Source organism: Chionomys nivalis, chromosome 19 (assembly GCF_950005125.1).
Source record: "Chionomys nivalis chromosome 19, mChiNiv1.1, whole genome shotgun sequence".
Classification (NCBI taxonomy): domain Eukaryota; kingdom Metazoa; phylum Chordata; class Mammalia; order Rodentia; family Cricetidae; genus Chionomys; species Chionomys nivalis.
Genome location: NC_080104.1, coordinates 43,787,600 through 43,812,507, shown reverse-complemented (window position 1 = coordinate 43,812,507; position 24,908 = coordinate 43,787,600). Strand labels below are relative to the sequence as shown.

Sequence of the window (24,908 nt, the reverse complement as noted above, 5' to 3'; positions counted from 1 at the left end):
TTCCATTTAGACCATATTTGCTGTTTTTCTTTTCATTTCTCTTTGTGCCGCTATTCATCATGATCTTTTCACTCTTTTACTTATACCTTAAAGGGGATTTCAGACTTTACCATTAAACATTCAATTATGGGTTGTTTTTAGACTGTTTTGAGACATGGTCTCATCATGTAGTCCTGGCAGGATCAGAGAGATCCTCCTGCCTTTGCCTCCTGAAGTGCTGTGTGCCACAACCTATAGCTATGACATGTTTCTAGTAACATTAGGGAATGCCTACTAACCCTTATCACTCCCACTGAGGTCACTGCAATTCCTTACCGATTTTGTTTGTTAACAGCTGTGTCTGCACCATTCAGAACCAGCTCTTTCACTTCTGTTGCACCGAAGTTTTCAACTGTAATCTATTAATTTAAAAATAAATAAATAAAGGTCAATGCCAGATTCAAAACCTGGAATACTTTTAAATGTAACATTCTTTTCATTAAATATATAAACAAATTTATGCTAAAAAAAAAAAAAGCCCACTCACAACAGAGCCGCAACTAGGACTCTAAGTTTCTAGCAGCCTGATATCCCACAGCAACCCCAGTATATTACACCACGTACTTGGTTAGGTAAACACAGGCAACTTGAGCATTTCTTATAAACAAACCACTTCAGAAAGAAACAAAACCGCAGGAAGGGAACTCAGAAGACTGGGCAAACCTGAGAGACCTCTGCACTTACAGCAGTGCACTCATCCACACGACAACAATTTCCCCAGATTCTGCTATGTTTACTGGACAGGTAGTTTTTAGTTACATATTAATTTGGTTTATAAGGAGGTATATTATTATTTTTTTTTTTTTTGGTTTTTCGAGACAGGGTTTCTCTGTGGTTTTGGAGCCTGTCCTGGAACTAGCTCTTGTAGACCAGGCTGGTCTCGAACTCACAGAGATCCGCCTACCTCTGCCTCCCGAGTGCTGGGATTAAAGGCGTGCGCCACCACCGCCCGGCGAGGTATATTATTTTAAAACCTTTTATTTCTCCTAATAGTCCATGTTTTGTATCCACAAGCACTATGGGAATACATTCTTGCTTTCAATTCACTATGTAGTAAGAACCCTTTATAAAAAGGATAAAAACAGAATTTTACCACACTACATAGGAATCATCTACACTACTAGACACACACACACCAACTCAACAAAAAAGTAAGTAAAAAGTTCTGAAAGCGCATGACAAGGTGTTCTTAAAAAAAAAGCAGGGTGTATGAGAAAATATTGTATAAAACAATTATATAAATGGAGGAATAAGGTTTGGAAAGATAGCAGCTAGAGACTAAGTGGATAGAGTGTTCCTTTGCAAGAATGATGAACTGAGTTGGATCCTGAACACCAAGGCTAGGAGCTATGGAGAAGGCCGATACTGGGGATCAGTCCAGCAAAAAAGCAAGTGCAGTGAGCTCAGGCTACAGTAAGGGACCCTGTCTCAAAAGTAAAAAGCAAATGAGGAAGACATCCCAATGTCACCCTCGAGCCTTCACATGTGCTGTGGGACAATGGTCTGTACCCTGTCACTTGTATTTTAATAAATGCTGATTGGCCAGGAGTCAGGCAGGAAGTAGAGGCGGGCAATGAGAACAGGAGAATTCTGGGAAGTGGAAAGCTCAGTCTGTAGTCATTATCCAGATACAGAGCAAGATATGACTGACCCGCCAAAAAAGGTACCAAGTCATGTTGGCTAACACAGACAAGAATTATGGGCTAATATAAGTTATAAGAGTTAATAAGAAGCCTGAGATACTAGGCTTGGCCAATCAGTTTATAATTAGTGTAGACCTCTGTGTGTTTCTTTGGCTGTGGGATCCAGTGGGACAGAAATCTCAGTCAACACACATGCACCACATGGGCAAGCAAATCAGTGTATACACACCACACTCATCCCCCCATATAATAAATGAATAATAAAAAAATTTAGGAGTCTGCTGCCAAACCTGAAACTTGAATACAACCCCTAAAATTAATGGAAGGAGATAACTGACTCCCCTAAGTTGTCCTTTGAGCTCTACACGGTCAGTGTTTAAGCCTGTGTGCACATGCGCGCGCACACACACACACACACACAAGTGTACTAATTTTTTAAAAAGAGAAATCATGTCTTTTATGTTTTCGTGGCTTTTATTGTGCAAGTGATAATCAAAGGAGTGTGGAGAATCAAAGGAGACTCTCTAAGGCAGCTGGAAGAAATTTATCAACGTTCCTGAATATATAGGAATATATGTATTAATAAATGAATCGGAGCTTAAACTTCACAGAACTCAATATTTTATTCAACTACAATACTAACAAAAGTCAAGGAATGAGACCAGAGAGATGGTCCAGTGGTTAAGAGTTCAATTCCCAGCACATACATAGCGACCCACAACTGTCTGTAACTACAGTTCTAGGGCGCTCTAACACCCTCATACAGACATACACGCATGCAAAACACCAATGCACCTTAAATAAACAAATCATCAAGGAGTCTTAAACTGACAGTGAATCCACTGAAAGGGCGAACCAAAATTTAACAGACAATGGAAAGCACGGGAAGTTCCCTCCCTCTTCTTTCTTCCTCCTTCTCAACATTTGTCCCCCACCCAACCCCTTGTTCAAAACAGGGTCTCAATGTGTTGTTCTGGCTCTCTTGAAACTCAACCAAAAGATTCGTGAGTCTCTGTCTTAGAGTTTTGGGGTTGAAAGTGTGTACCATAAGACCTGGCTATTATTTATTATTTTTTTTCTTTAATTAATCCTCCCAGATTCACTTGTGCCTCTTATACTGCCCCCAATTTTTGGGTCTTTGTGTTTGATCTTTCTAAAGGAACTCATCAATCTAATTCTGCTCACTGTTGTATAACAGTCTTCCCCGAGACTGAAATATTTCATCTTGCTCATTAATCAAGAAGGTAAACAACAGCTGGGTGGTGGTGGCCCACACCTTTATTCCCAGGAGGAGGCAGAGAGGCAGATGGACCTCTGAGTTTGAGGCCAGCCTGATCTAGGACAGCTAGAGCTACACAGAGAAACACTCTTAAAAAACAAAATAAAAAAAAAAACAAACAAGACCCCACAAAACAAAACCAAAACAAAAAAATGTGGGCAGTGGTGGCACCTGACTTTAAACCCAGTACTCAGGAGGGAGAGGCAGATGGATCTCTCTTGAGATCAAGGCCAGCCTGGTCTACAGAGCAGACAGACTCGGGACAGTCAAAGAAACCCTGTTTCTAAACAAACAACCCTCCTCCATATCCCCCAAAACAAATAAAACAACAAATCAAACAACCAAAAAAAGGTAAACAACTTAAAAGGCTTCAGGAAGTCCCCAAGACTGATCATATTCACTAGGTTCTTCCCTGCCAGAGTAAGCAATAAAAGCTGAGTCCCTCTCAGATGGAAGGAAAACTGAACTGCAAAAAAGACTTTGAGAGCAGACCAGCTGCCTGGAAAAGCAGAAACAACCAAGCTGTCTGGAATATGTTTAGACTAGAGGCACCTAGAAAGGACATTCTCCAACCTGCTGTCCCAGCTTTGTGACCAATCTGTCACCCATGTTGGGATGGGCCTTGGTGATGTTGCTGTAAGTAAACTTATATTCCTGTAAGTAACGTACTTTAGTGTTATCAGCACATCTTCCCTGGAAAAATTTGTCATACAGCACCCAAACATAAAGGGTATGTGGTCATCTGCTATGGCGTATGGTGAACCTACCAAGAGCCTTACCTAAAAAGAAATCTGACTGTCCCTTCAAATAGAAGCCATCAACTTAGGTGTGTAAATCTAAGTGTAGGTGTGTGCCTCTGAAGGACGCAGGCAGTGGTCCATGGAGCTAAGTTAATGGCAACTGTGAGCTTCCCAAGTGGAATGCTGAAAACTGAACTTGGGGCCTCTAAAAGAACAGTAGTTGCCGGGCGGTGGTGGCGCACGCCTTTAATCCCAGCACTTGGGAGGCAGAGGCAGGCGGATCTCTGTGAGTTCGAGACCAGCCTGGTCTACAAGAGCTAGTTCCAGGACAGGCTCCAAAACCACAGAGAAACCCTGTCTCGAAAAACCAAAAAAAGAAAAAAAAAAAAAAGAAAGAAAAAAAAAAAAAAAAACAGTAGTGTTCCAGGCCCCAGAAAATTTTTTCTTCTGGAAAAACTAACAAACAAAAACAGCACGGTAATTTTACATTAATGATACAGGTTAAACATGTTATCAGATTTCCTTACAAATACACCATTCACATTCTAATATATTAACGATCTGGCGAGAAAGCTCAGTAGGTACAGGTACTTTGCTGTGCAAACCCGACAGTAGACGTTCAGTTTCTGGATCCACGGTGAAAGGACAGAACTGACAGAAGAGAGTCAAGGATGACAACCAAACAGACACACTGGAGAATTCATCTACTAAGTAGTTTAAGCTCATCAGCAGTTCTCTTTTGTTACTCTTTCCATCTTCTAATCATTCCTACAGCTACAGGTTCAGAAGTGAATAGGTCTCCTGAATTTAAGTTCCCTTATTATTATGATTAGTAAAGTATGCAATTACTGAAATCACAGAGCTGGTAAATAATGACTAACATGCAGTTATTTCAGTTTTAACTGTAAAATTAAGGATAAAAAAATCTCATAGGATTGTTGAGAAAAAAAATGAAATAATCCATGTATTGTGGCTGGCATATAGCAAATGTTCAATAAATGTTAGCTGCAGGGTTAAGAATTCCATGCATGGGGATAGAGAAATGGCTCGGAGGTTAAAAACAATGGCTGATCTTCCAGAGGTTCAATTCACAGCATCCTAGCTCACATCCATCTGTAACTCCAGTCCTAGTCTGACCTCCATGAGCAGCAGGCATGCATGCTACTCAGATATACAAGCAGACTAAACATCCACACACACTGGAAAAGAGAAACCCGAAAGCATAGCTGTTAAATAAGGCCACACAGTGTCTGCTCATCTTACTGTGAAATTCAGACAAAACGTTTCCTCTATATCATCTTCTGGATAGTCCAACAACTGCTGCATGCTTCTGCAAAAAAAGAAAAAAAAAAGAGTGCTTCTTTAAAACAGATTATTTTGATAATTCTGATATGAATAACTACATGTAAGATTTTCCTTTACTGAAACAGTGTTTATTTACTTAAAAAATGCTGGCAGAACAACAAAACATAAATATCTCTAGAAGGAAAGCTTTCTCTCCTTTCCTCTCTCTTAGCACTGTTAAGCACTAACCTCCCAACATCTGGCATCAGCTCCTTCAGATCATCCAGGGACGGCTTCCGTTTCAGCAGTTTCTTGTATAAAGCCAGAGGAAAATGGAGGTCCACGATAGTAAAGTTATAGATTGCTAAGCCACAGATAACACCAATTAAGTGGAACAAATCACTGTCCTCAAATGTCTAAAAATACAAAGAAAAATATAAAAGACTTTTATTCCAAATTAAAAACCTTTATTTCTAATACAAAACCACATTCTCCACAGTAGAAAATTCTGAAGACATAAAAGTAACAAGAAATTGGGCAGAGAGATGGCTCAGCGGTTAAAGTAACAAGAAATTAGCTCATTCATTTCCTCGTCTCCCTCGCATGATCATCACCGGCTATATCTGCATTCAATACTTTCTTTGTAAAAATTTGCTTAGTAGCCAAGAGTGGGGGTGCACACCTTCGACTCTAGTATCTGGGAGGCGGAGGCAGGTGAATCTCTAAGTTCAAGGTCAGCCTGTACTACAGAGCCAGATCCAGGGCAGTCAGGACTACAGATAGACGCATGGCTTTACAACTGACTGTTTATTCCAGAAACAAGCATTTCCATGTTATGAAACATAAAACTTGGGCTGTCAGGCTTGCCTACTGTGGGATGGGAAGGAACAAGAGGATGACTGATAGACAATAAAAGCAAAACTTAAAAATGTGTTCATGGGAAGTGCCTATGTGTGCATGCACATGTGTGGTGGCGGAATGACAACACAATGTGTCACTCTCAAGAAAGCTATCTACCTCCTTCCTTGAGACCTTTCAGGCTGGAGCTCAACAGTCAGTCTAGCCTGTCTGTCCAGTGAGTCCCAGAGAACCTCCTTCCTTCATTAGCACTGCGGTCACACACCACCATTCCTAGCTTTTGGTTTGCTGTCATTGAGAGAAAGGGTATAGCTTAGTCTAGATGTAGTCCAAGCTTTCCTCAAACCCACCTCTCAAGCAACAGAATTATAGATGTGAGTCACTATACCCTGTTTTCATCATGCTTTTTAAGTAAAGATTTATTTATGTATACGGTTGTGTTGTCTGCATGTACATCTGCAGAGAAGATGGTATCTGATCCCAAAATCCTGTGGGACTAGTGAGACATTTGTGAGCTGCCATGTTGGAACTGAACTCAGGACCTATGCAGAGCAGCCAGTTCTACTTAACCACTGAGCTATTGTTCCTGAACCTTATGGCAGGGTATTGGGGATCAAACTCAGGTCCTTATACTTCTAAGGCATGTTGCTTTGCCAAGAGTCATAATCACAATCCCTAAAACAGTAACCCTTTGAAAAAGATTAAAGGCTGAGAGTGGTGGGAGCATGCCTTTAATTCCAGCACTAAGGAAGAAGTAGGCAGCTCTGTGAGCTGGAGCTCAGTCTGGTCTGCATAGGGAACTCCAGGTCAGTCAGGGCTACATATTGAGATCCTGTCTCAAACAAAAACGAAAATATCAAAGTACAATATACATTCATAGTTATGGTGGTGTACCCCTATGATCTTGGCAACTTGGGAGGCTAAATATCAGGAACTCAGCCCAGGGTGACAGCACACATTGGCAGAGGTAGGTAGATCTAGTTCAAGGCCAGCCTGGACTACATACTGAGCTCCAGGACAGTCAGGGCTACATAGAGAGATCCCACTAAAATAGACAGACAGACAGACAGACAGACAGACAGACAGACAGACAAGAGATAAATATCAACAAAAAAATCCAAAAGAGTTATTTACAGGAGAAAGGAGAAAATGACAAAGCTTGGCTTCTTCCAATCTATTCTCTAAATTTGACTGTAGAATTACAAACATTTTATATACTTACAAAACTAAAATATACTAAAATGATCAATTTTTAAAAATCCCATAAGTTAACCTAAATATGTAGTTACTGATAAAATAACCATAATAATAAAAATAGAAAATGTAGTACGACTATTTCAAATAACAGCAAACATCATTGTATCATGACTATACCCTAAATATGAAATAAATCAAACACTTAAAATGTATTTTCATTTACATCACAATTTTTTTTTCTTTTTTCTTTTCTTTTTTTTTTTTTTTTTTTTTTGGTTTTTTGAGACAGGGTTTCTCTGTAGCTTTGGAGCCCGTCCCGGAACTAACTCTTGTAGACCAGGCTGGCCTCAAACTCCCAGAGATCCGCCTGTCTCTGCTTCCCAAGTGCTGGGATTAAAGGCGTGCGCCACCACCGCCCGGCTGGCTATTTTTTTTTTAAGTTTAACTTATTTCTTATGTATGCAGTGTTCTGCCTGCATGCATGCATGCCAGAAAAGGGCACCAAATTTCATTACAGATGTTTGTGAGCGACCATGTGATTGTTGGGAATTGAACTCAAAACCTCTGGAAAAGCAGCCAGTGCTCTTAACCTCTGAGCCATCTCTCCAGCCCCATTCCGCTACATTGTTGAAGTCTAGAACATTTAGTAGAACTATCAGAGTGCTGAGGGTTGCCAGGCAACACCCCTAAGTCTTTAACAGACAAGATCATGTAGGTGGACACCAGTAAAGATAACAACTGCAACAAACAGAAACACAAGATCAAAAACTACACTGTAACTACTGGTGGGCGCTAGACAACAGGTAACTGAACAGACAGGCCCCTTTTCTGGTGAACTAGACACACAACAAATAATGCAGGGGTGTTTCTCTATAAAAGTATACAAGATAGTATAATTACAGTAGCTTTATTTTTTTCTCCTCAGGAATTATCCTAGTGTTACCCTCACACAAGACAAACAGCCTCCTGCAACAAAGACCACACACGCCCCACAGGACCAGCTGGTTCTTAGTCTTGGACACAGGGTCCTTGTAACTAATCAACTCTGCCCCTGACACATACGTGTCAAGAACAGTCATAGCCAACTGGTGGTTTCCTATATGAAAATGTATGGTGGGAAGATCTGGTTCACACACGACAATGTACTAGCCCTCAATCTAAATTATAAGAGACATCAATAATCTCTAATGCTAAATGAATTTACCCTAGAAGAGAAGCTAACATGGTGATTACTATTCAGTTTTCCAAACTGAAATATATAGACGGAAAATTCAGCTTTTTGGTTGTTTTATGAGACAGGGTTTCTATATGTAGCCCTGGCTGTCCTGGAACTTGTTCTCCAGACCAGGCTGACCTTGAACTTAAAGAGATCCACCCGTTTCTGCCTCCCAAGTGCTGGGATTAAAGGCACAAGCCACCACTGCCCATCAGCATTGTTTTTAAGTTGATTGGTCCTCAATTTATTTTCTTAATTTTAAATAAAAAAAAAAAAAAATCAGGGTTGTGTTTTGACAATAAGTCTAAAAGTTCCTAACTTCAAGTTGTAATAAAGCAAACCTTTGGCCAAAATACGTTAGGAATCTAGTCTTCCTGAGTGAATCTGATACACAAGGTATAGAAACAAAGATATAAAGAAATAATTGTGGTAGGTGGGCATTTTACCTGATCTGAAAACCAAATAAGCCTGGAATCTTCATAATATCGAAACATGCCATATTTAGGATCCAATAATTCCCTCATGATGAGCAGGAAAAATTCTTTGCGTACACCTCCCGCATCAACAGCATCTTCTCCAACAAATATAACCTAAAAGAGGGGAAGTAAGGTCAACACTGAATCTTAACAAACAAAACCTAAATGGGTAATGTGAACATTTAATTTCCTTGAGGCTAGAGAGCAGGCTCAGTGGTCAGGAGGAGTGGTAGCTCCTGCAGAAAACCCAGTTTGCTTCCCTGCACCCACTTGGTGGGTCACAACTATCTGTGAACTACAATTCCACAGGATCTAACCCTCGCTTCTGACCTCTGCAGGCCTCAGGCCACACACGGCGCACATACATGAAGGCAAAACATATGGATAGAATAAAGTAAGCCTATAATTTTAAAAAAAGACAAAAACTTTCAAATACACACACACACACACACACACACAAAGCCTGAAACATCTTTTAAACAGAAGTCCCAATGTCTATGAAGAACTGCTCACTTACTTTGAGTGGCTTTTTGTAATCTATGTTCTTGGTTTTCCTGAGGACTTCCATTGCATCTCCTACAATGTTTTCTCTGCGAACCACTAGAATTAAGCAGGGATTCACAGACTCAATCACTGGGAGAAAAAGAGAGGAGACGTTCTGTCTGTGGGCCTGGTCAATAGCCATCTAGAAAACAAAAACAAACAAATCAGCATTTTATTTTACTTTGAGACAGTTTCATTTAACCCAGTCTGGCCCTAAATTTGCTACGGAGCTGACTATGGAGATTTGAATGTGTATGGCTCCCATAGGCTCATGTATATGAGTATTTAGTTCCCAATGGTGGACAATATTTACGAAGGATTAGGAAGTGTGATCATGTTGGAGAAAGTGCATCACTAGGGGTAGGCTTCCTGCCTGCAGATTAGGATATAAAACTCTAAGCTACTGATTTAGTGCTATACTTGTCTGACTTCTGTCATGATGACCAACTCTCTAAGACTGTATGCAAGCCCCTAATTAAATGCTTTCCTAAACAAGGTACTTTAGTCATAGTGTCTCTTCATAGCATCAGAGCAAGGACCGCTATGAACTCCTGCTTTGCTCCACTTTCCAAATGCTGGATTAGGGCTGGGATCACATGTAAGCATCACCATGTCCAGATTTTATTTTAGTTAGCATCGAGTAATCAGTTTCATTGTGATATCCCCAACACACGTGCGCACACACACAACACTCTCTCTTTTTTTTTTTTTTTTGAGGCAGGGTCTCACTGAGTAGAGCTTTAGGTAGCTTATAACTCATAGACATTGACCTGCTTCTGTCTTCCAAGTGCTAGATTAAAGACGTGTGCCACCTTACCCAGACTTGTCCATGAACTAGTTTTTAAAATCTTCATTGTGAATGAAAAAGCTCATTGTAAAAGTGAAAGAGGAAGGAAAGGAGGGATTCTGGAGGCAGATCTCAGCAGTAAGACCCTCCCCTGCCAACACCAACAAAGAAAAAAAGAAGGGGGGGGGTCCCCCTATGACCAGCCTCAAGGAAATCAATCTTTCCTTCCCTCTGTCTATTCTGAACCTAGCTGTATAGACCAGGTTGGCCTCTGAATTCACAGAGCTGGGACTAAATGTGAATTTAGTGTCACCATGCCAGGCTCCAGGCAATTTCAAACTCTTCCCACTGAAGTGATGAAATGCTTCCAAGTTTGATTTTATCTCACCTTTCACTCCTTCCACTTTTTATCACCATGAATAAAGGCTGCACCACTCTATTTTTATTACAGTTCCTTTTTGAGGAGCAAGGGGTGGGTTTATGAAGAGAAGTCAGGACAGGAGCTCAAGCAGAAACCGGGAGGCAGAAACTTAACACAGCTCCTTTTTAAAAATAAGCAGCTTTCATGTGTGTGTTTTACAGCAGTCTTCAGAGTTACACAAGGCACCATGTAGGATACCCTACAATACTGTCCCCACACATTACACACTATGTGTTCTTCAATTATTAAAAAAAATGAGAGAAATTTTATCCCCAAATCAAACGAGCACTGTACAGTACTTACCTGCATCTGTAAGACTGCATCTGTTTGTAACAGAGTAGTTTTTGCTTGGGCATCAAATACAAATGGATATGTACAAATTGTCACAGGGATATCGGCCAACTGGAAAGAAAAGAAAAGAACTTATTAGTTCAAGCTGGTTGTGGTCTATGGGTGCTGTCAATTTCGGTAAAGATGATCATCATACTCTTTGTTCATTCACTGGTATGGTTAGAAATTATCAAAACTGTCACTCTTTTTATTTTGGCTTTTCAAAGTAGGGTTCACTGTGTAGCCCTGGCTGTCCTGGTATTCACTCTGTAGACCAAGCTGCCCTCGATCTCAGAGACCTGTCTGCCCCGCCTTCCAAGTGCTGGAGCTAAAGGTGTGTGCCGCCACCACCTGGCGTCACTCATTTCTGACTACAGGATTTTTATTTTATATAAGGCAGAATAAACCAAGAAAGAATTACATAGAGTGCATAAAATCAAAAATAACAGGTGGCCAATGAACTCAAGGCTTTGTGAATGTCATCTAAGTCCTCAACTAAACTACATCCTTAGCCCTTTGTTTAAGCCCGAGAAGGCCTCAAACTCTTATTCCTATCTTTGCCTCCCAAGTGCTGAACAAAGTGTGTGCCACAAGTGAAAATAATGTAAACAAGGCAACAAAATAGTAATCTCCAAGTGATTTTTGTTTTGGACTTCAGAGACAGGGTCTTTCTACATAGCTCTGAGTGTCCTGAAACTCATTATGTAGAGTAAGCTGGTCAAGAACTCACAGAAATGCACCTGCTCCTGCCTCCCAAGTGCTTGGATTAAATGTGTATGCCACCATGCTCGATCTAAATTATTTTGTATGAGTATATATGTGGGTACGCTGATGTCATACATGTGAAGGTCAGAGGTGAGCTCTTTCCATGAAAGGTGGGGGTGGGGTGGGGAGTCCCACAGACTGATCCCAGGCAGTAGACGCCTTTATCTGCTGAGCCATATGGCTAAAACTTTCACACAAAAAATAACATTTAAAAACTTTTATTTTGTGCTTGTCTGTATATGCGTGCAAATATGTACATGGAGGTCAGAGGACAACCTGCAGCAGTTAGTTCTCTCCTTCCACCATATGGGCCCAATGGCCAATGCCTTCACCCACTGAACCACCTCCATATTCCTCAGTCTCTCTCTCTGTCTCTCTCCTTGTTGTTGCTGTTGTTTTTGAGGCAGGGTTTCTCTGCCTATCTCTGGCTGTCCTAAAACCCACTCTGTACACCACACTGGCCTTGAACTCAGTGATCCACTTGCCTCTGCCTCCCTGAGTGTTGGCATTAAAGGCGTGCGTCACCACCGCTGGCTGTCTTCATATTTCTATACATGACTATGGAGCTCTGTTAAGCTCGTGGTTCTCAGCCTTCCAAACACTGTGACCCTTTAATACAATTCCTCATGTTGTGGTGACCCCAATCATAAAATTATTTCGGATGTGTTACTTCATAATTGTAATTTTGCTACTCTTTAAAAATTCTAATATTTCTGACATTCTTAGGCAACCCCCACGAGAGGGTCATTGGACCACCACAGAGATCACAACCAAAGAGGTTGAAAACTGCTGCTTTAGTTTCTACAGGAAGTCTATGTGCTTACAATATTTCAAATCCTAATCATGTTTTCAAAACTGTGTTTTTTGAAAATTTTTCCCCTCTCCAACACAAACTCTTATGGTGCCCACGTAGCACATGGAGCCTTTGCATGACAGGCAAGAACTCTAGTACTGAGCCCTACTTGATACCAGTCCTATCTTTTCATAATTGTATGTGATACTTACCTGAGGAAGCAAACAAACAATAGTTTATAATCTAAGCCAAGAAACACCTCATTAGTTTGGGAAAACCGGACCAAATAAAGTCTAAAGCAAAGCAAAGCAAAATCTAGCACTGTAACATAAAAGAACATAAAATACCCGGTTCTGAAAAGGAAGTTCAGGATCACTCATTAGTCAGGTCAAAGTACTAGAACTTTACATATTAAGGTCACAAAAGAGGTAACATTTTTAATAGTAATTATTAGTTTAAAAAATGTATCACTTTATTTCTTTAATACTTTGCTCTATTAGATAAGCATTTATTTTTAAAATAAAATTTTATTCTGAGAACATACTGGCATTTTTTATTGGGAAACAAGGAGAATAATTGTTGTTAGAAGGTATCATACAAGTGTAATGTTAAGTAACATGATTTTTTTGTTGCTGCTGTTGTTTTTTCCTAAGATAGAGTCTCAGGGTACAGCCCTGGCTGTTCTGAACTCACACTCAGATAATCTGCCTGCCTCTACATCTCAAGTGCTAGGATTAAAGAAGCATGCCATCACACCCCGCAGCAGCATTTAATTCAGAAAACTTTTCTGAATTAATAATATACAGGATAACTTAAATAGATTTTTTTATCCCCCTCCCCTTTTTTGCTTTTTCAAGACAGGGTTTCTGTGTGTAACAACCCTGGCTGCCCCAGAACTTGATTTATAGACCAGGCGGGCCTCAAACATACAGAGCTCTATCTGCCTCTGCCAGGGTTAAATAAAGGAGCACCATGCCTGGCTTAGAGTTTTATAATACAAAAGTTAAAATACAAAAATGACAACAAATTTGATTCTTCACAAAAGAAAAAACAGAATATACTTCAGGAATATGAGACTTTATTACACCAAACTTACCTCAGTTAATCCATGGCTGACATCCTAAGACAGCAATGCAGAATGCAACAATGAGGAAAGAGCAATGTTAGTGTTCTATTTCTAGTCAAGAAGTAGTTCATATATTTTGCTACAGCTGAATATCGATTTAATGATGTAGAAAATAAATCAACAAAAAAGTTCACCATCCCACAAGCAACTTCCATGTCTGTATCTATAAATTTAAGTTTTGGGGTTCTCTATATCATGAAACTAATAGGTTTGAACATTGTGAGATCTAGATTCAGCAAGTAAGGTTTCCTACTTGCAGAATTTACGTAGACTAGCAAACTAATTCTAAGCCTGACACATCTTAATGGCTGTTTCTTTACCTGGAAAATGGAAGAAATATTTTCAGACTTGACTGATCTCAATGAAGTAAAAATGTTCAGTATATTAAAATATTGCAAGGAAACAAAATAAGAAGAAAACGGCCATAAATTGTTTTGGGACAGATAATCAGAAAGATATAAGGTATCTTAAAGTGGTTGGGTTTTTTTCCCCCTTAAAACTTCTTTTTGAAACGGTCTCTCTGTATAGCTCTGGCTGCAATGAAACTTACTATGTAAGCCAGGAAATCCTTGAACTCAAGAGATCAGAATGCCCCTCTCTCTCTCCTATATTCAAATATCACCATGCTGAGCCTGTCCTTACATTATTTTATTTATTGTTATTATTGCACGATAGAGAATACACGTGTGCCTTTGGGAATCAAGAGGCAGCTGTATAGGTGGTTTTCTTCCTTGCACTGTGGGTTGTTTGCACACCAAGTACTTTTACCAATCAACGAGGCATCGTGCAAGCTCTTAGTGTTTTTGAAAACATTAACATAAAATAAAAAGCGTAACACAGAACATAACAGGCTGCTAAATTGTAAAAATATAGATTTATGAAGGAAAAATAGTGAAAACTGACTTAAATGGATACAAAAGGAATATATACGGTTTTCCTTCCAATTCCAGGGATTAAACCCAGGGCCTTACACATACCAAGCCAGTTTGAACAGTGAGTCACATCCCCAGCCCACAAATGTACAAGCTTTTTTTTAGGAGGGTCTCATATATCTCATGCTGGTCTTGAACTTAGCATGCAGTTTAAGATGATCTTTAACTCTGATCTTCCTGCCTCCTGGGACTGTAGATAGGTGCTACCATGCCTAGTTTTGTTTGGTGTTGGGTATCAAACCCAGGGCTTCTAACACCTTAGACAAGCATTCTATCAACAGAGTTATATGCTTTCTTACTGAGGGCTTCCACATATGCTCAGGATTTAGACTTCTAAGTACAAGAATCTCCAAAAGTGTGCCACTAAGTTTACACCTGGTGACTACTGTAGTGAAGACTTTGGAATGTCTTTGGAATGACACAGATTTTTAGCTGCTGAGAATGTAAATAATATTATTTATGATGCAGACTTCAACCATCTGATATCAGTTCTGCCTTTAGGATATTCAGGCATGGAGGAGAGATGGCTCAGCAGTAAAGAGCATTTAGTGCTCTTACAGAGGACCCGGGTTCAGTTCCCAGCACCCACATGGAGTCTCACTACTGTCTCTAATGTAGATCCTGGGGATCTGATGACCCCTAATCTGACCTCTGCAGGCACCCCATCCAGACACTCATACACACAAAACAAAAAAGACAGCCACACTGTGATAAGTGACAGACACCCAATAAAAGCACTGGGCACAAGTTAGCTTCATTGCTTAGCAATCCTCTGAGCACTATCAAATATCAATGCCACGTACCCATTTATGATTTTCCCATGAGAAAAGAACAGATGCTAATGACACCTCTCCTAGAGTCTTCCTGATGTGCCTTCACTTGACCAATTTTAATTTGTATTCTTAACAAACTACATTTGGTTGTGTAGTAGTTCTCTAAGTTCTATGAAACGTAAGAACAAATGATAGAACCTGAGACAGAGTGGGGCAAACCCCCTCCCAACGTGGCAAATGTGTATCAGAAATAAGGACAGTCACAAGTGGTTTTCCTACAATTTGTAGGTGGCTAAATTCTAACATGCTTTGATAATTGAGAAGAACTCCCTACCTGAGGAAGTTAAATATCAGTGTGTCCTCCCAATGCTGGTCTATCCTGATGTTACACCTGCCCATCTATCATACTAATGAGCATGCCAGGTTGCTAGTTCAATCACTATTCAATTAAATTCCCTAGGACAAATTTAGACACACAGCACAATACTGAATGAACAAGATTTATAACTTACAAAATATAACAAAGCAAAATAAATAAATGAACAAACAAATAAATAAACGACCACTAACCCCAAGCCCCCCAAAAGAGCCACTTAACTTAAATCTCAATGTAATTGACAAACCAACATGGACCTTTCTTTTCTTTTGAAAAAAGCAGAATGAATTTCTGATCATTTGCCTCAAGTTTTTGAGTGAGTGCTGGTATTACAAATATGCCCTACCATACCGAGGTCATAACTTTGAGCTTTATTTTTAAAGTTTAAAGCATTTGTTTGTGTGGGCGTGAGTGGGTGGAGTGCACATATGCCATAGCACGAGTGAAACTCAGAGGATAACTTGTAAGAGTCCTTTTCTTCCATCACATGAGTCCCAGGTCATCAGGCTTGGTAGCAAGATCCCTTTACCTGCTGTGCCAGCTCAATGGCACACACCATAACGGGGCGGGGGGAGGGAAAGGAAGGAAAAAAGGAAAAGGAGGAAGAAGAGGAAAAGACAGCTAAACAGATACGAGTTCTTCCAGAGAACCAGGTTCAATCCCAACATCCACAGGGTGGTTCACAACTCTAGTTCCTGAGGATCCAACACTATCATCTGACCTCACCTTGGTACACAAGTGGAGGCCAGATACACATATAGGCAAAACACCAATACACATAATAAAAATATTTTGAAATTGCACATTATTATTATTATTATTATGTTTTTTCGAGACAGAGTTTCTCTGTGTAACAAACAGTTCTGACTGTCCTGGAAGTCACTCTGTAAACGGGGCTGGCCTTGAACTCACAGAGATCTACCTGCCTGCCTCTGCCTCCTAAGTGCTGGATTAAAAGCGTGTGCCACTATGGCCATTTTACTATTTTTAAACTGTGTGTATGTGAGTGTCTGTGTATGGGTATGTGTACATGAGTGCAAAAAGGGACATTGGATCCTCTGAAGTTGGAGTGACAGATGGCTGTGAGCCATTATACGGGTGCTGGGAACTGAACTAAGGTTCACCGGAAGAGCAGCCAGTGCTCTAACCACTTAAGCCATCTCTCCATCCCCTCATCTTAACTCTTGGTAGGGAACTATAAACAAGCTGCAATAGTGACACTGGGAAGCTGAAGCAGAACTTTTCCAAAGTTGAATCTAGCCTGAACTTATCTTCACAACAACCGGCCACATAAGCCAAACTGGCATTCATATGTTTATGAGTACAAAAATACAGGCATACATGTATATACATACTTGTACTTGCATACAAATGTACACATCACCACAAAATAGCATGACTATATTTAGGATCGTCTTTAAAACTTTACTAAAACTGTGTGAAGATGATGCCCAACTTAGCATTAAGACTGGCAATGAAGCCTGGTGGTGATGATGCACGGCTTTAATCCCAGCACTCAGAAGACAGAGGCGTTAGGGGTGGGGGGAGAGTGGACAAACAGGGACAGGACACAACTCTGAGCTCGAGGTCAGCCTGGTCTACCAGAGCTAGTTACAGCGCAGTCAGGGCTGTTAAACAGAGAAACCTAAATGTGCATCTTATTTTTTAAGATTTCAAGAAAGTCTTAAAAGTTCTGCATAAATACAAAAGTTTGATGAACTCTCTTTGTTTTAAAAACAAAGGAGAGATGGCTCAGCAGTTAAGAGTACTGACTGCTCTTCTAGAGGACCCGGGTTCAATTCCCAGCACCCACATGGCAGCTCACAACTGTCTGAAAATGCAGTTCCATGAGATCTGACACCTTCACACCAACGACCATAAAGTTAAATAAATAATTAAAAAAAAAAAAAAAAAAGGAAGGGCTAGGTGTGGTGGCATAAGTCTTTAATCCCAGAACTCTGGAAGCAGAGGGAAATGATCTCTGTTGAATTCAAGGCAAGCCTGGTCAACATAGCATGTTCCAGGCCAAGCAGGGCTGTCTTCCAAAAAGGGAAAAGAGGCCAGATTTCTGCAGTGATTTCACATTCACGTGTAAATGGAGACAGGAACTATATTATAGATCAGAAAGAATGAGAAGTAAAACAAAACAAAAAACACTAAAAAAATTATAGTCCTCAATTACCTCATTCTTATCAGAAAACGGTGAACAACAAAATAGTTCCTTAAGAGATTTAGTCTGAAATCATCACGGCTTTGCACTAAGATATGTGTGGATGACGAGATTACCAAATTTCATGCAAATATTGAAAGACAGAGGAGTTGCTAGCTAAAAGGAGATCGTATTAAGAGAGCATTTATCTTAACTAGGTTGTCTACGGATGGTATTACTTTTCCATTAGGCTGGCCCAGAGCTCACTGCCTCAGCGAGTGGAGCGCTGAGAGGTCAGGTGTATGCCATTGTGTTTGGTTCTTGTGGGACAGTAAGTATCTGGTTACTAAAGACCTTCAGTCACGCAAAGAAGCTCATCCGTAAGTGGACAATATTAACAATCTGAAATAAAAACAAACTCAGCGGTCCCAGGACTCTCTCCTGCTTCTGAAGCAAACATCTTATAGCATAGCTAAGAGATCCACTATCTACTATGCTGAATATTAGAAAAGAGGTAACCTTACAGAAAATGAGTTCAAAGTCCAAGCCACACCTGCATTTGCTCTAGAAAAATACTATCTGTACTGTTGGTTTGGTGTTGAGAGAAATCTCCTATATACAATGCATTATTTTAAAATAATTAACTACTTGGAGTAAAAGCTATGAAAATACTTATTTGCTTCCAAAATGCTTCTTTTGTATATTAACAAATGGCACCTAAGTTCAATCTCCAAGTGTAGAGACGTACCACTCCATAGGCTTGCTGTTGGACCCAGTTGATATAGTCATTTCTTATGTCTATCAATTCTTGTACTTCATGTATATAGAATTTGTCGTACTGTATAAGGTGTCCTGTTTTCTCATTTACCTAAAAAAGAAAAAAGAAAGAAGTGTAATTAAATTTAGACAGTACTTAAAGCAGAGAGTAAACAGCTCTTAAATAGAAAAAAAGGCTTTGGAGATTTCTTTAGCTAATTTTCTATGAGGGAAAAATACAATTACTGAGTGCCTACTATATATGCAAAATCCTTATCAAGTGCTATGGGAGACAAAATATTTATAGGATGTGATATCTACCTGCATTCAGTACCCCCAAGTCTAGAAAAAAAATACCTTTACAACCAAACACACTACAAAATGTATAAATCAGAAACTTTACGGACTTCAAGATGGCAAACAAGACCTGAACAGTAATAGCTAATACCTGATAAATGTTATACTATTTAATATCTGATTAGACAAGACTTTTAATTATTCTTTTACTTTCATTTTTGTTTATATGACTGTACACTACACATGTGGGGTACCTTTAGAGGTCAGAAGAAGGGGTCAGATCCCCTGGAGCTGGAGTAAAAGGCAATGGAGAGTACCTGACATGGACGCTGGGAACTGAACTCAAGTCCCTTAATAGAGTAGTAAGTGTTCTTAGGCACTGAGCAATCTCTCCAGACCTTGATTATAAAAGGTGGTGCCTGACTACGGTGAAAAACAAACTGACAAAACAAGGCTGCAGACTCACTTGAGAGATAAGCAAGTACAGAAGCAAAGGTCGTCCCTAGTGAAGAGCATCACCGCAACCAATCCTGGGACAGTGACATCTGCTGATGCAATGCAACAAGTCCACACCTTTTTATCAAGCACACTAACCCAAACTGAATCAAGTCTTAGAATCTAAATTCTGGTTTGCAGAAAATACAAAGGACAGACAAGCCGGGCGATGGTGGCGCACGCCTTTAATCCCAGCACTTGGGAGGCAGAGGCAGGTGGATCTCTGTGAGTTTGAGACCAGCCTGGTCTACAGAGCAAGTTCCAGGACAGGCTCCAAAGCCACAGAGAAACCCTGTCTCGAAAAACCCAAAAAAAAAAAAAAAAAAAAAAAAAGGACAGACAAGCATCACAATCACATAAGGACACGATCACACAAATTCTCAATTGTGGAACTTTCACAACACGCACCACAATTCTTCAAAAACCGAGGAAATAGAAATTAAGGAGGGAAAAGGATGAAGGGGTTCGACAATGAAGAAAAGGGGGAGGGGCTAGGTCCTGTAAGATGGTTTGGGGGATAAAGGAGCCTGCTACTGTGGCAGGTCTGGTTTGAGTTTCTGGAATCCATGTGGTGGAAGTCTTCTGACCATGCAATGATAGCTGAGGCACCTCCCACATACATAACTAGAGACTGGCAGGTAAAGAAGAAGCTTACAAAGTCACCCTCCTCCTCACAGTAACAATGACAAATTTTTGACCATCAATAATGTTTTCTTTCAGTAACAGAATTAAACTAAATGACAGTCACAGAGAGGTACAAGTACAAACTTCTAAGCACTCCTATAAGAGAATTATCAGAGCTAATAATTTGCCAAAATCATGGAGTAAAAGTTCAATACTTAAAATTTTCAACTCAATTTCTCTACCAAGAAAGCTCTGAAAATGAAACATTCAAATTATATACAATTAAAAATATAAAATATTGAGGAATATTAAAAAAATGATTACTTTATGCATATGAGAATTTTGCCTACATGTTTGTCTGGACCAGAAGAGGGTGTTGGATCCCCTAGAACCGAATTACAACAAATGGTTGTGAATGCTAGGAACTGAACACTTGGGTGCTAGGAATTGAACCTGGTTCTCCTCAAGAGCAACAAGTGCTTTTAACCACTAAGTTATCTCTCTAGCTGCCTAGGGGGATTTTTTCAAGGATGCATAAGACCTATGAAAATGGTAAAACATTAGAGAACAAAGAGACCTAGATAAACCAAGAGAAAAACTATGATCATAGACTGTTACAAAATTTAATTGGATTCTGCAAACCCTGTTTCAACCCCCTCTCCACCAAAAAAAAAAAAAAAAAAAGAACCCAAAATCAAACCAAAACCAAAAACAGTGCCTTAAAGAATATCCTGCTATAAATGGGGTAAACTACATATACACAGACACTGAAGGATGATAATTTCCTTAAGAGAAATAATATTACTGTTCTGTAGAAAAACCACTTGTCTACTCAGAACTGGAATACTGAGGAGTGATATATGCATGGGGTGACACAGATGGCTCAGCATTTGCAGATCCTGCCGGGGACCTGGGTTCTGCTCCCAGTATCCACAGGGAATCTAACAATCTCCAGTTCCAGGAGATATAAATGCCCTCTTCTGACCTCAGAAAGCACCAGGCATGCATGCATATGTCTATGTACATGGTTCACAAACATGCAGAGAACACACCTATATACATAAAATAAAAATTACAAAGTGTGACATGTGGTATAGTCACAAATGTTTTATAGAAATGTACACACACTAAGATAAAGAACAAATACAACAAGGCTAACAACTGATAAACCTAAGATGGGGAATATAGGTATTCATTATACTTGTCTTACAACGTTCAGTAGGCATGAAAATAGTTAAAATAAAAACTGAAGAGGGAAGAGATCAGGCATATAGCACAGTGGTAGAGGCTGGCTTAGCATGCAGAACATTCTGGGCTCAGTAACATACTTATTACATTACAGATACACATCCATAAAACAAAATAAAACTCACAAGTGTAAAGATTTAAAAAAAAAAAAAAAAAAGGCTGTGTGGTGGTGGTGCACACCTTTAAGCCCAGCAGTTCAAAGCCAGCCTGATCCACAGAATGAATTCCAGGACAGCCAGGCTAAACAGAGAAACCATCTTGGAAAAACAAAAAAACAAAAAACAAGAAGTTTGAGAAAGGCGAGTCTAAACTTGTAGGCAAAGAAGCATGGGTTAAATAAAGGAGAAAAAAAATTATATATCCTGGCTTTAACAGCTGGTCCAACAAGACTGAAAGACAGGAAACAAAACTGGACAGAGAGGCAGCTCCAAGGAAGTGAGCCAGCTTGTTGGAAACTGCCCTGAGATTCCAAAGAATGCTTAGCACTGTGTAACAAAGTTTGGAGTGCTTCACTGAGGAACTGACAAGACCAATGATGAAATAATTTGGAGCCAACAGGTTATAAAATCAGTGAAATTTTGAAAATTATTCTGTTAGCTCAATAATATAAAGAGAAATGAGAGACTAATGGTAAAAAAAAAAAAGGAGAAGGAGAATATCAACAAGATACCAATTTCCCGCTCATAGGACATGCAGAGGCCATGGCAGCCAAATGGACAAAGTTAAATTTTTTTTCAATACTTCAAATCTGGTGAACAACAACAACAAAAAGCCAGAAGTATCACCTATAAGTCAGAAGACATTCTTTTTTGGTTTTCTTTTTTCGAGACAGGATTTCCCTGTGAAACAGTCCTGGCTGTCCAGGAACTCACTCTGTAGACCAGGCTGGCTTCAAACTCACAGAGATCCACCTGCTTCTGCCTCCCTGGTGCTGGAATTAAAAGGGTGCGCCTCCACCAACCACCGGCTTCTCAGAAGACATTCTTGGTACAGCAGGAAGTAGGAGTTGGGGAGGATGAGAAGTTTGACATCAGGTCTTTGTAAATTCTAAAGAAAGAAGAGCTAGGCACAAAAGGTCACAGCACTCACTCAGGAGGTAGAGGCAGGAGGTTCAGACTTTTAAAGCTATCCTAGTGTCTTAAATCCCTAGTGAGGGGAAGTCAAAATGGACTACTAAGACCACATGTCAAAAAAAAAAAAAAAAAAAACCAAATAAGTTAGTGCAATGGAAAGAATGATATAATTGAGAATTGTTTTCTTTAAAGAAAAATACTAAAGCAATGGTAATAGTTAATTCAACACACATTAAACAACACTAACTTTCTATGGGAAACAATGAAAGCAACTTTATTAATGGCTCCTCTTTCAACACAGTGAGTAAATGTACATTAAAATCTTTTCTTGATTGAGCATAATGGTGTTTTTAATCCCAGCATTCAGGAGACAAAGGCAGGGATCTCTGAGAGAAGTTCCAGGTCAACCAGAGCTAGCTTCACAGTGAGACCCAGTCTCAAAAAACAAAACACCCCAACAAATAGTAACCCTTTTCTTGGGAAGGCCAGATGGCTCAACTGGCCAGAGCTCTTGCCTCCAAAGCCTGACTGGTCACAGGAGTTGATCCTTGGGAATCTATAAGAAAAGAAAAGAACTGACTCCTGCAAGCTGTCCTCTGATCTTCACATGTGTGCTGCGCTTCTTCATGTACACAAAATAAATGGAAAAGAAATCATTTAAATAGCATGTTATGGCGGTCCATGTCTCATATTCTAAACAAAAAGAACATCCATTGAGTTGAACCGTGGTCTGAGTTCTGGGCTAGCCAGGGCCGTAGTGGAACCATGTCACAAAACAAAAGTCAATATATTAATGAAATCAACATCTATTCCTAATACACCTGAACTTCTGAGAAAGCAGAAGGAAAAGAAAGAAGATCATCAATTGGACGTATAGATCTAACTGGACAATTTCGATATTTTAAAGCAATAACAAACCTCCACAAGGAGGAATGAAAAGACAAGACAAAGAAAAGGTGCAAAGATATGCGTACAGTTCAGCTTCCAATGAGAGTTTAACACAAACCATCTCTAGCCACTGCACCTTCAGAGGGATGTGCTGTAATGAACAGACAGCCACTGTTAACTTTTAGTAATGAGAAACAATTTTCAGATTCCAAATTTTTGCTTTGAAGGAAAATTAGAACAAACACTCCATACCACTTCTACAAAGAACAAGATCAGAAATCTTAACTGCAGACTTCTGCCTTAAAACCAATTCAAACTGTATGTTTCAGTAAGAGCCATGATTATACCTTACACTACCGGTGCACATTATTTCAATCATCTTGCAAAAACAGTACTGCTTTTATTTTCAAAGTCATGTTTTTAATCGCTTTATTTTACTGATTAAAAACATTTTGAGCTCTTTTCCTGTTTCTTTGGCATGGGGTGGAGGGAGACAGAGTCTCACTGTGTAGGTATGGCTTCTTTGAAACTAGTTATGCAGACCAGGCTGGTCTCAAACTCTAAAGGTCTGCCTGTTTCTACTTCTGGAAGGCTGGGACTAAAGGTCTGTGCCACCAATCCCTGCCCATTTTTCCCCCAATGTTCTCATCTGGAAAAAGCAACCAGAGTGAAGATGTTATTACAGAACAAAAGACCTACTTAATAACGGAGATGCAGAGTGATAAATACTGCACAGACTTTTATAGAAGAAGCTGCTGCGTCCTGCCCCACAGACTTCTAACAGTAATAGTATTGTAGCATTAGCAGCTGCAGTCTTTACTAAAAACACCCGCATCACACCTGCACTCAAAAATTCTACAACAGCTTTTTCCTCAGATACTCATATTTTTAAGTATAAATACAACCCTCCCCCCACTTCTCCCTGGAGACAGGGCTTCTCTGTGTAACAGTTCTGGCTGTCTTGGAACTTACTCTGTAGAACAGGCTGGCCTCGAACTCACTGAGATCCACCTGCCTCTGCCTCCTGAGTGCTGGGATTAAAGGTGTGCGCCACCACACCTAGCTCATGTCATATTTTTTTCACATCATATTTTAATCACATTTTTCAGTCTAAATTTAACGTCTCTTGTTGAAAATAATTCAGATTCGATTATTCTTTAAAAGAAGAATTTTAGTAGAATATAAATACTTTTATAATATTAAAAAAATAACTCAGTTTCCTCCCTCTCCCCACACAGTGTTTGAAATCTGAACTATTTTGCAAATGTAAGACATAGAGGTTCTGGAGAGATGGCTCAACAGGTAAGAGTACACACTGCTCTTCCAGGAGACACAAGGCTGTATCACAGACCCTAACATATGAGTGCTCACAAATACCTGTAAGGCACTGCATTCAAGTGCACACAAGCATAGGCACACATACTTTTTTTTTTTAAGGTATGAACATTTATTAATAGAAATAACAACAAAATAATAAAAATTTAAAATCAGTGAAAAGTTGACTTGGGGAGACTATGACTAGTAGTTAATTCAAATATAATGATTTAATAACTAAATAGAAAATAGGTACTATAGCATTTAAAATAAACTGTACTGGAGAGATGGCTTAGGAGTTATGAGCATTTGTTTCTCTTGCAGAAGAGCAGGGTTGCAGCACCCACATGGTGGTCACTGCACACTGTAGTTGCAGTTCCAAAGAATCCAATACTATCTTCTGATGCCTATGGGTGCATGCACACACGCACGCACACACACACAGAGGCAATACTCATACACATAAAACAATAAAATAAACAAATC

The 24,908-nt window shown here is 39.7% G+C and overlaps 1 protein-coding gene across 7 annotated transcripts in view; it reads right to left on the bottom strand.

Annotated features, from left to right (window-relative positions):
* Window positions 1-24,908, bottom strand: part of Herc4 (HECT and RLD domain containing E3 ubiquitin protein ligase 4) — a 75,370-nt gene that overhangs the window by 3,976 nt on the left and 46,486 nt on the right. For 4 of the 7 annotated variants that reach the window (XM_057794845.1, XM_057750982.1, XM_057750984.1 and 1 more), the window contains 8 exons: window positions 18,476-18,595; window positions 13,468-13,491; window positions 10,787-10,885; window positions 9,250-9,417; window positions 8,703-8,846; window positions 5,235-5,401; window positions 4,965-5,031; window positions 316-398 (listed from right to left, as the gene is read on the bottom strand). In XM_057794845.1, the coding sequence (XP_057650828.1) occupies window positions 316-398; window positions 4,965-5,031; window positions 5,235-5,401; window positions 8,703-8,846; window positions 9,250-9,417; window positions 10,787-10,885; window positions 13,468-13,491; window positions 18,476-18,595 (872 nt within the window). Of the gene's footprint in view, window positions 1-315; window positions 399-4,964; window positions 5,032-5,234; window positions 5,402-8,702; window positions 8,847-9,249; window positions 9,418-10,786; window positions 10,886-13,467; window positions 13,492-18,474; window positions 18,596-24,908 lie in introns of those variants that run through there. The other 3 variants (XM_057750983.1, XM_057750986.1, XM_057750987.1) reach the window with 2 other exon arrangements.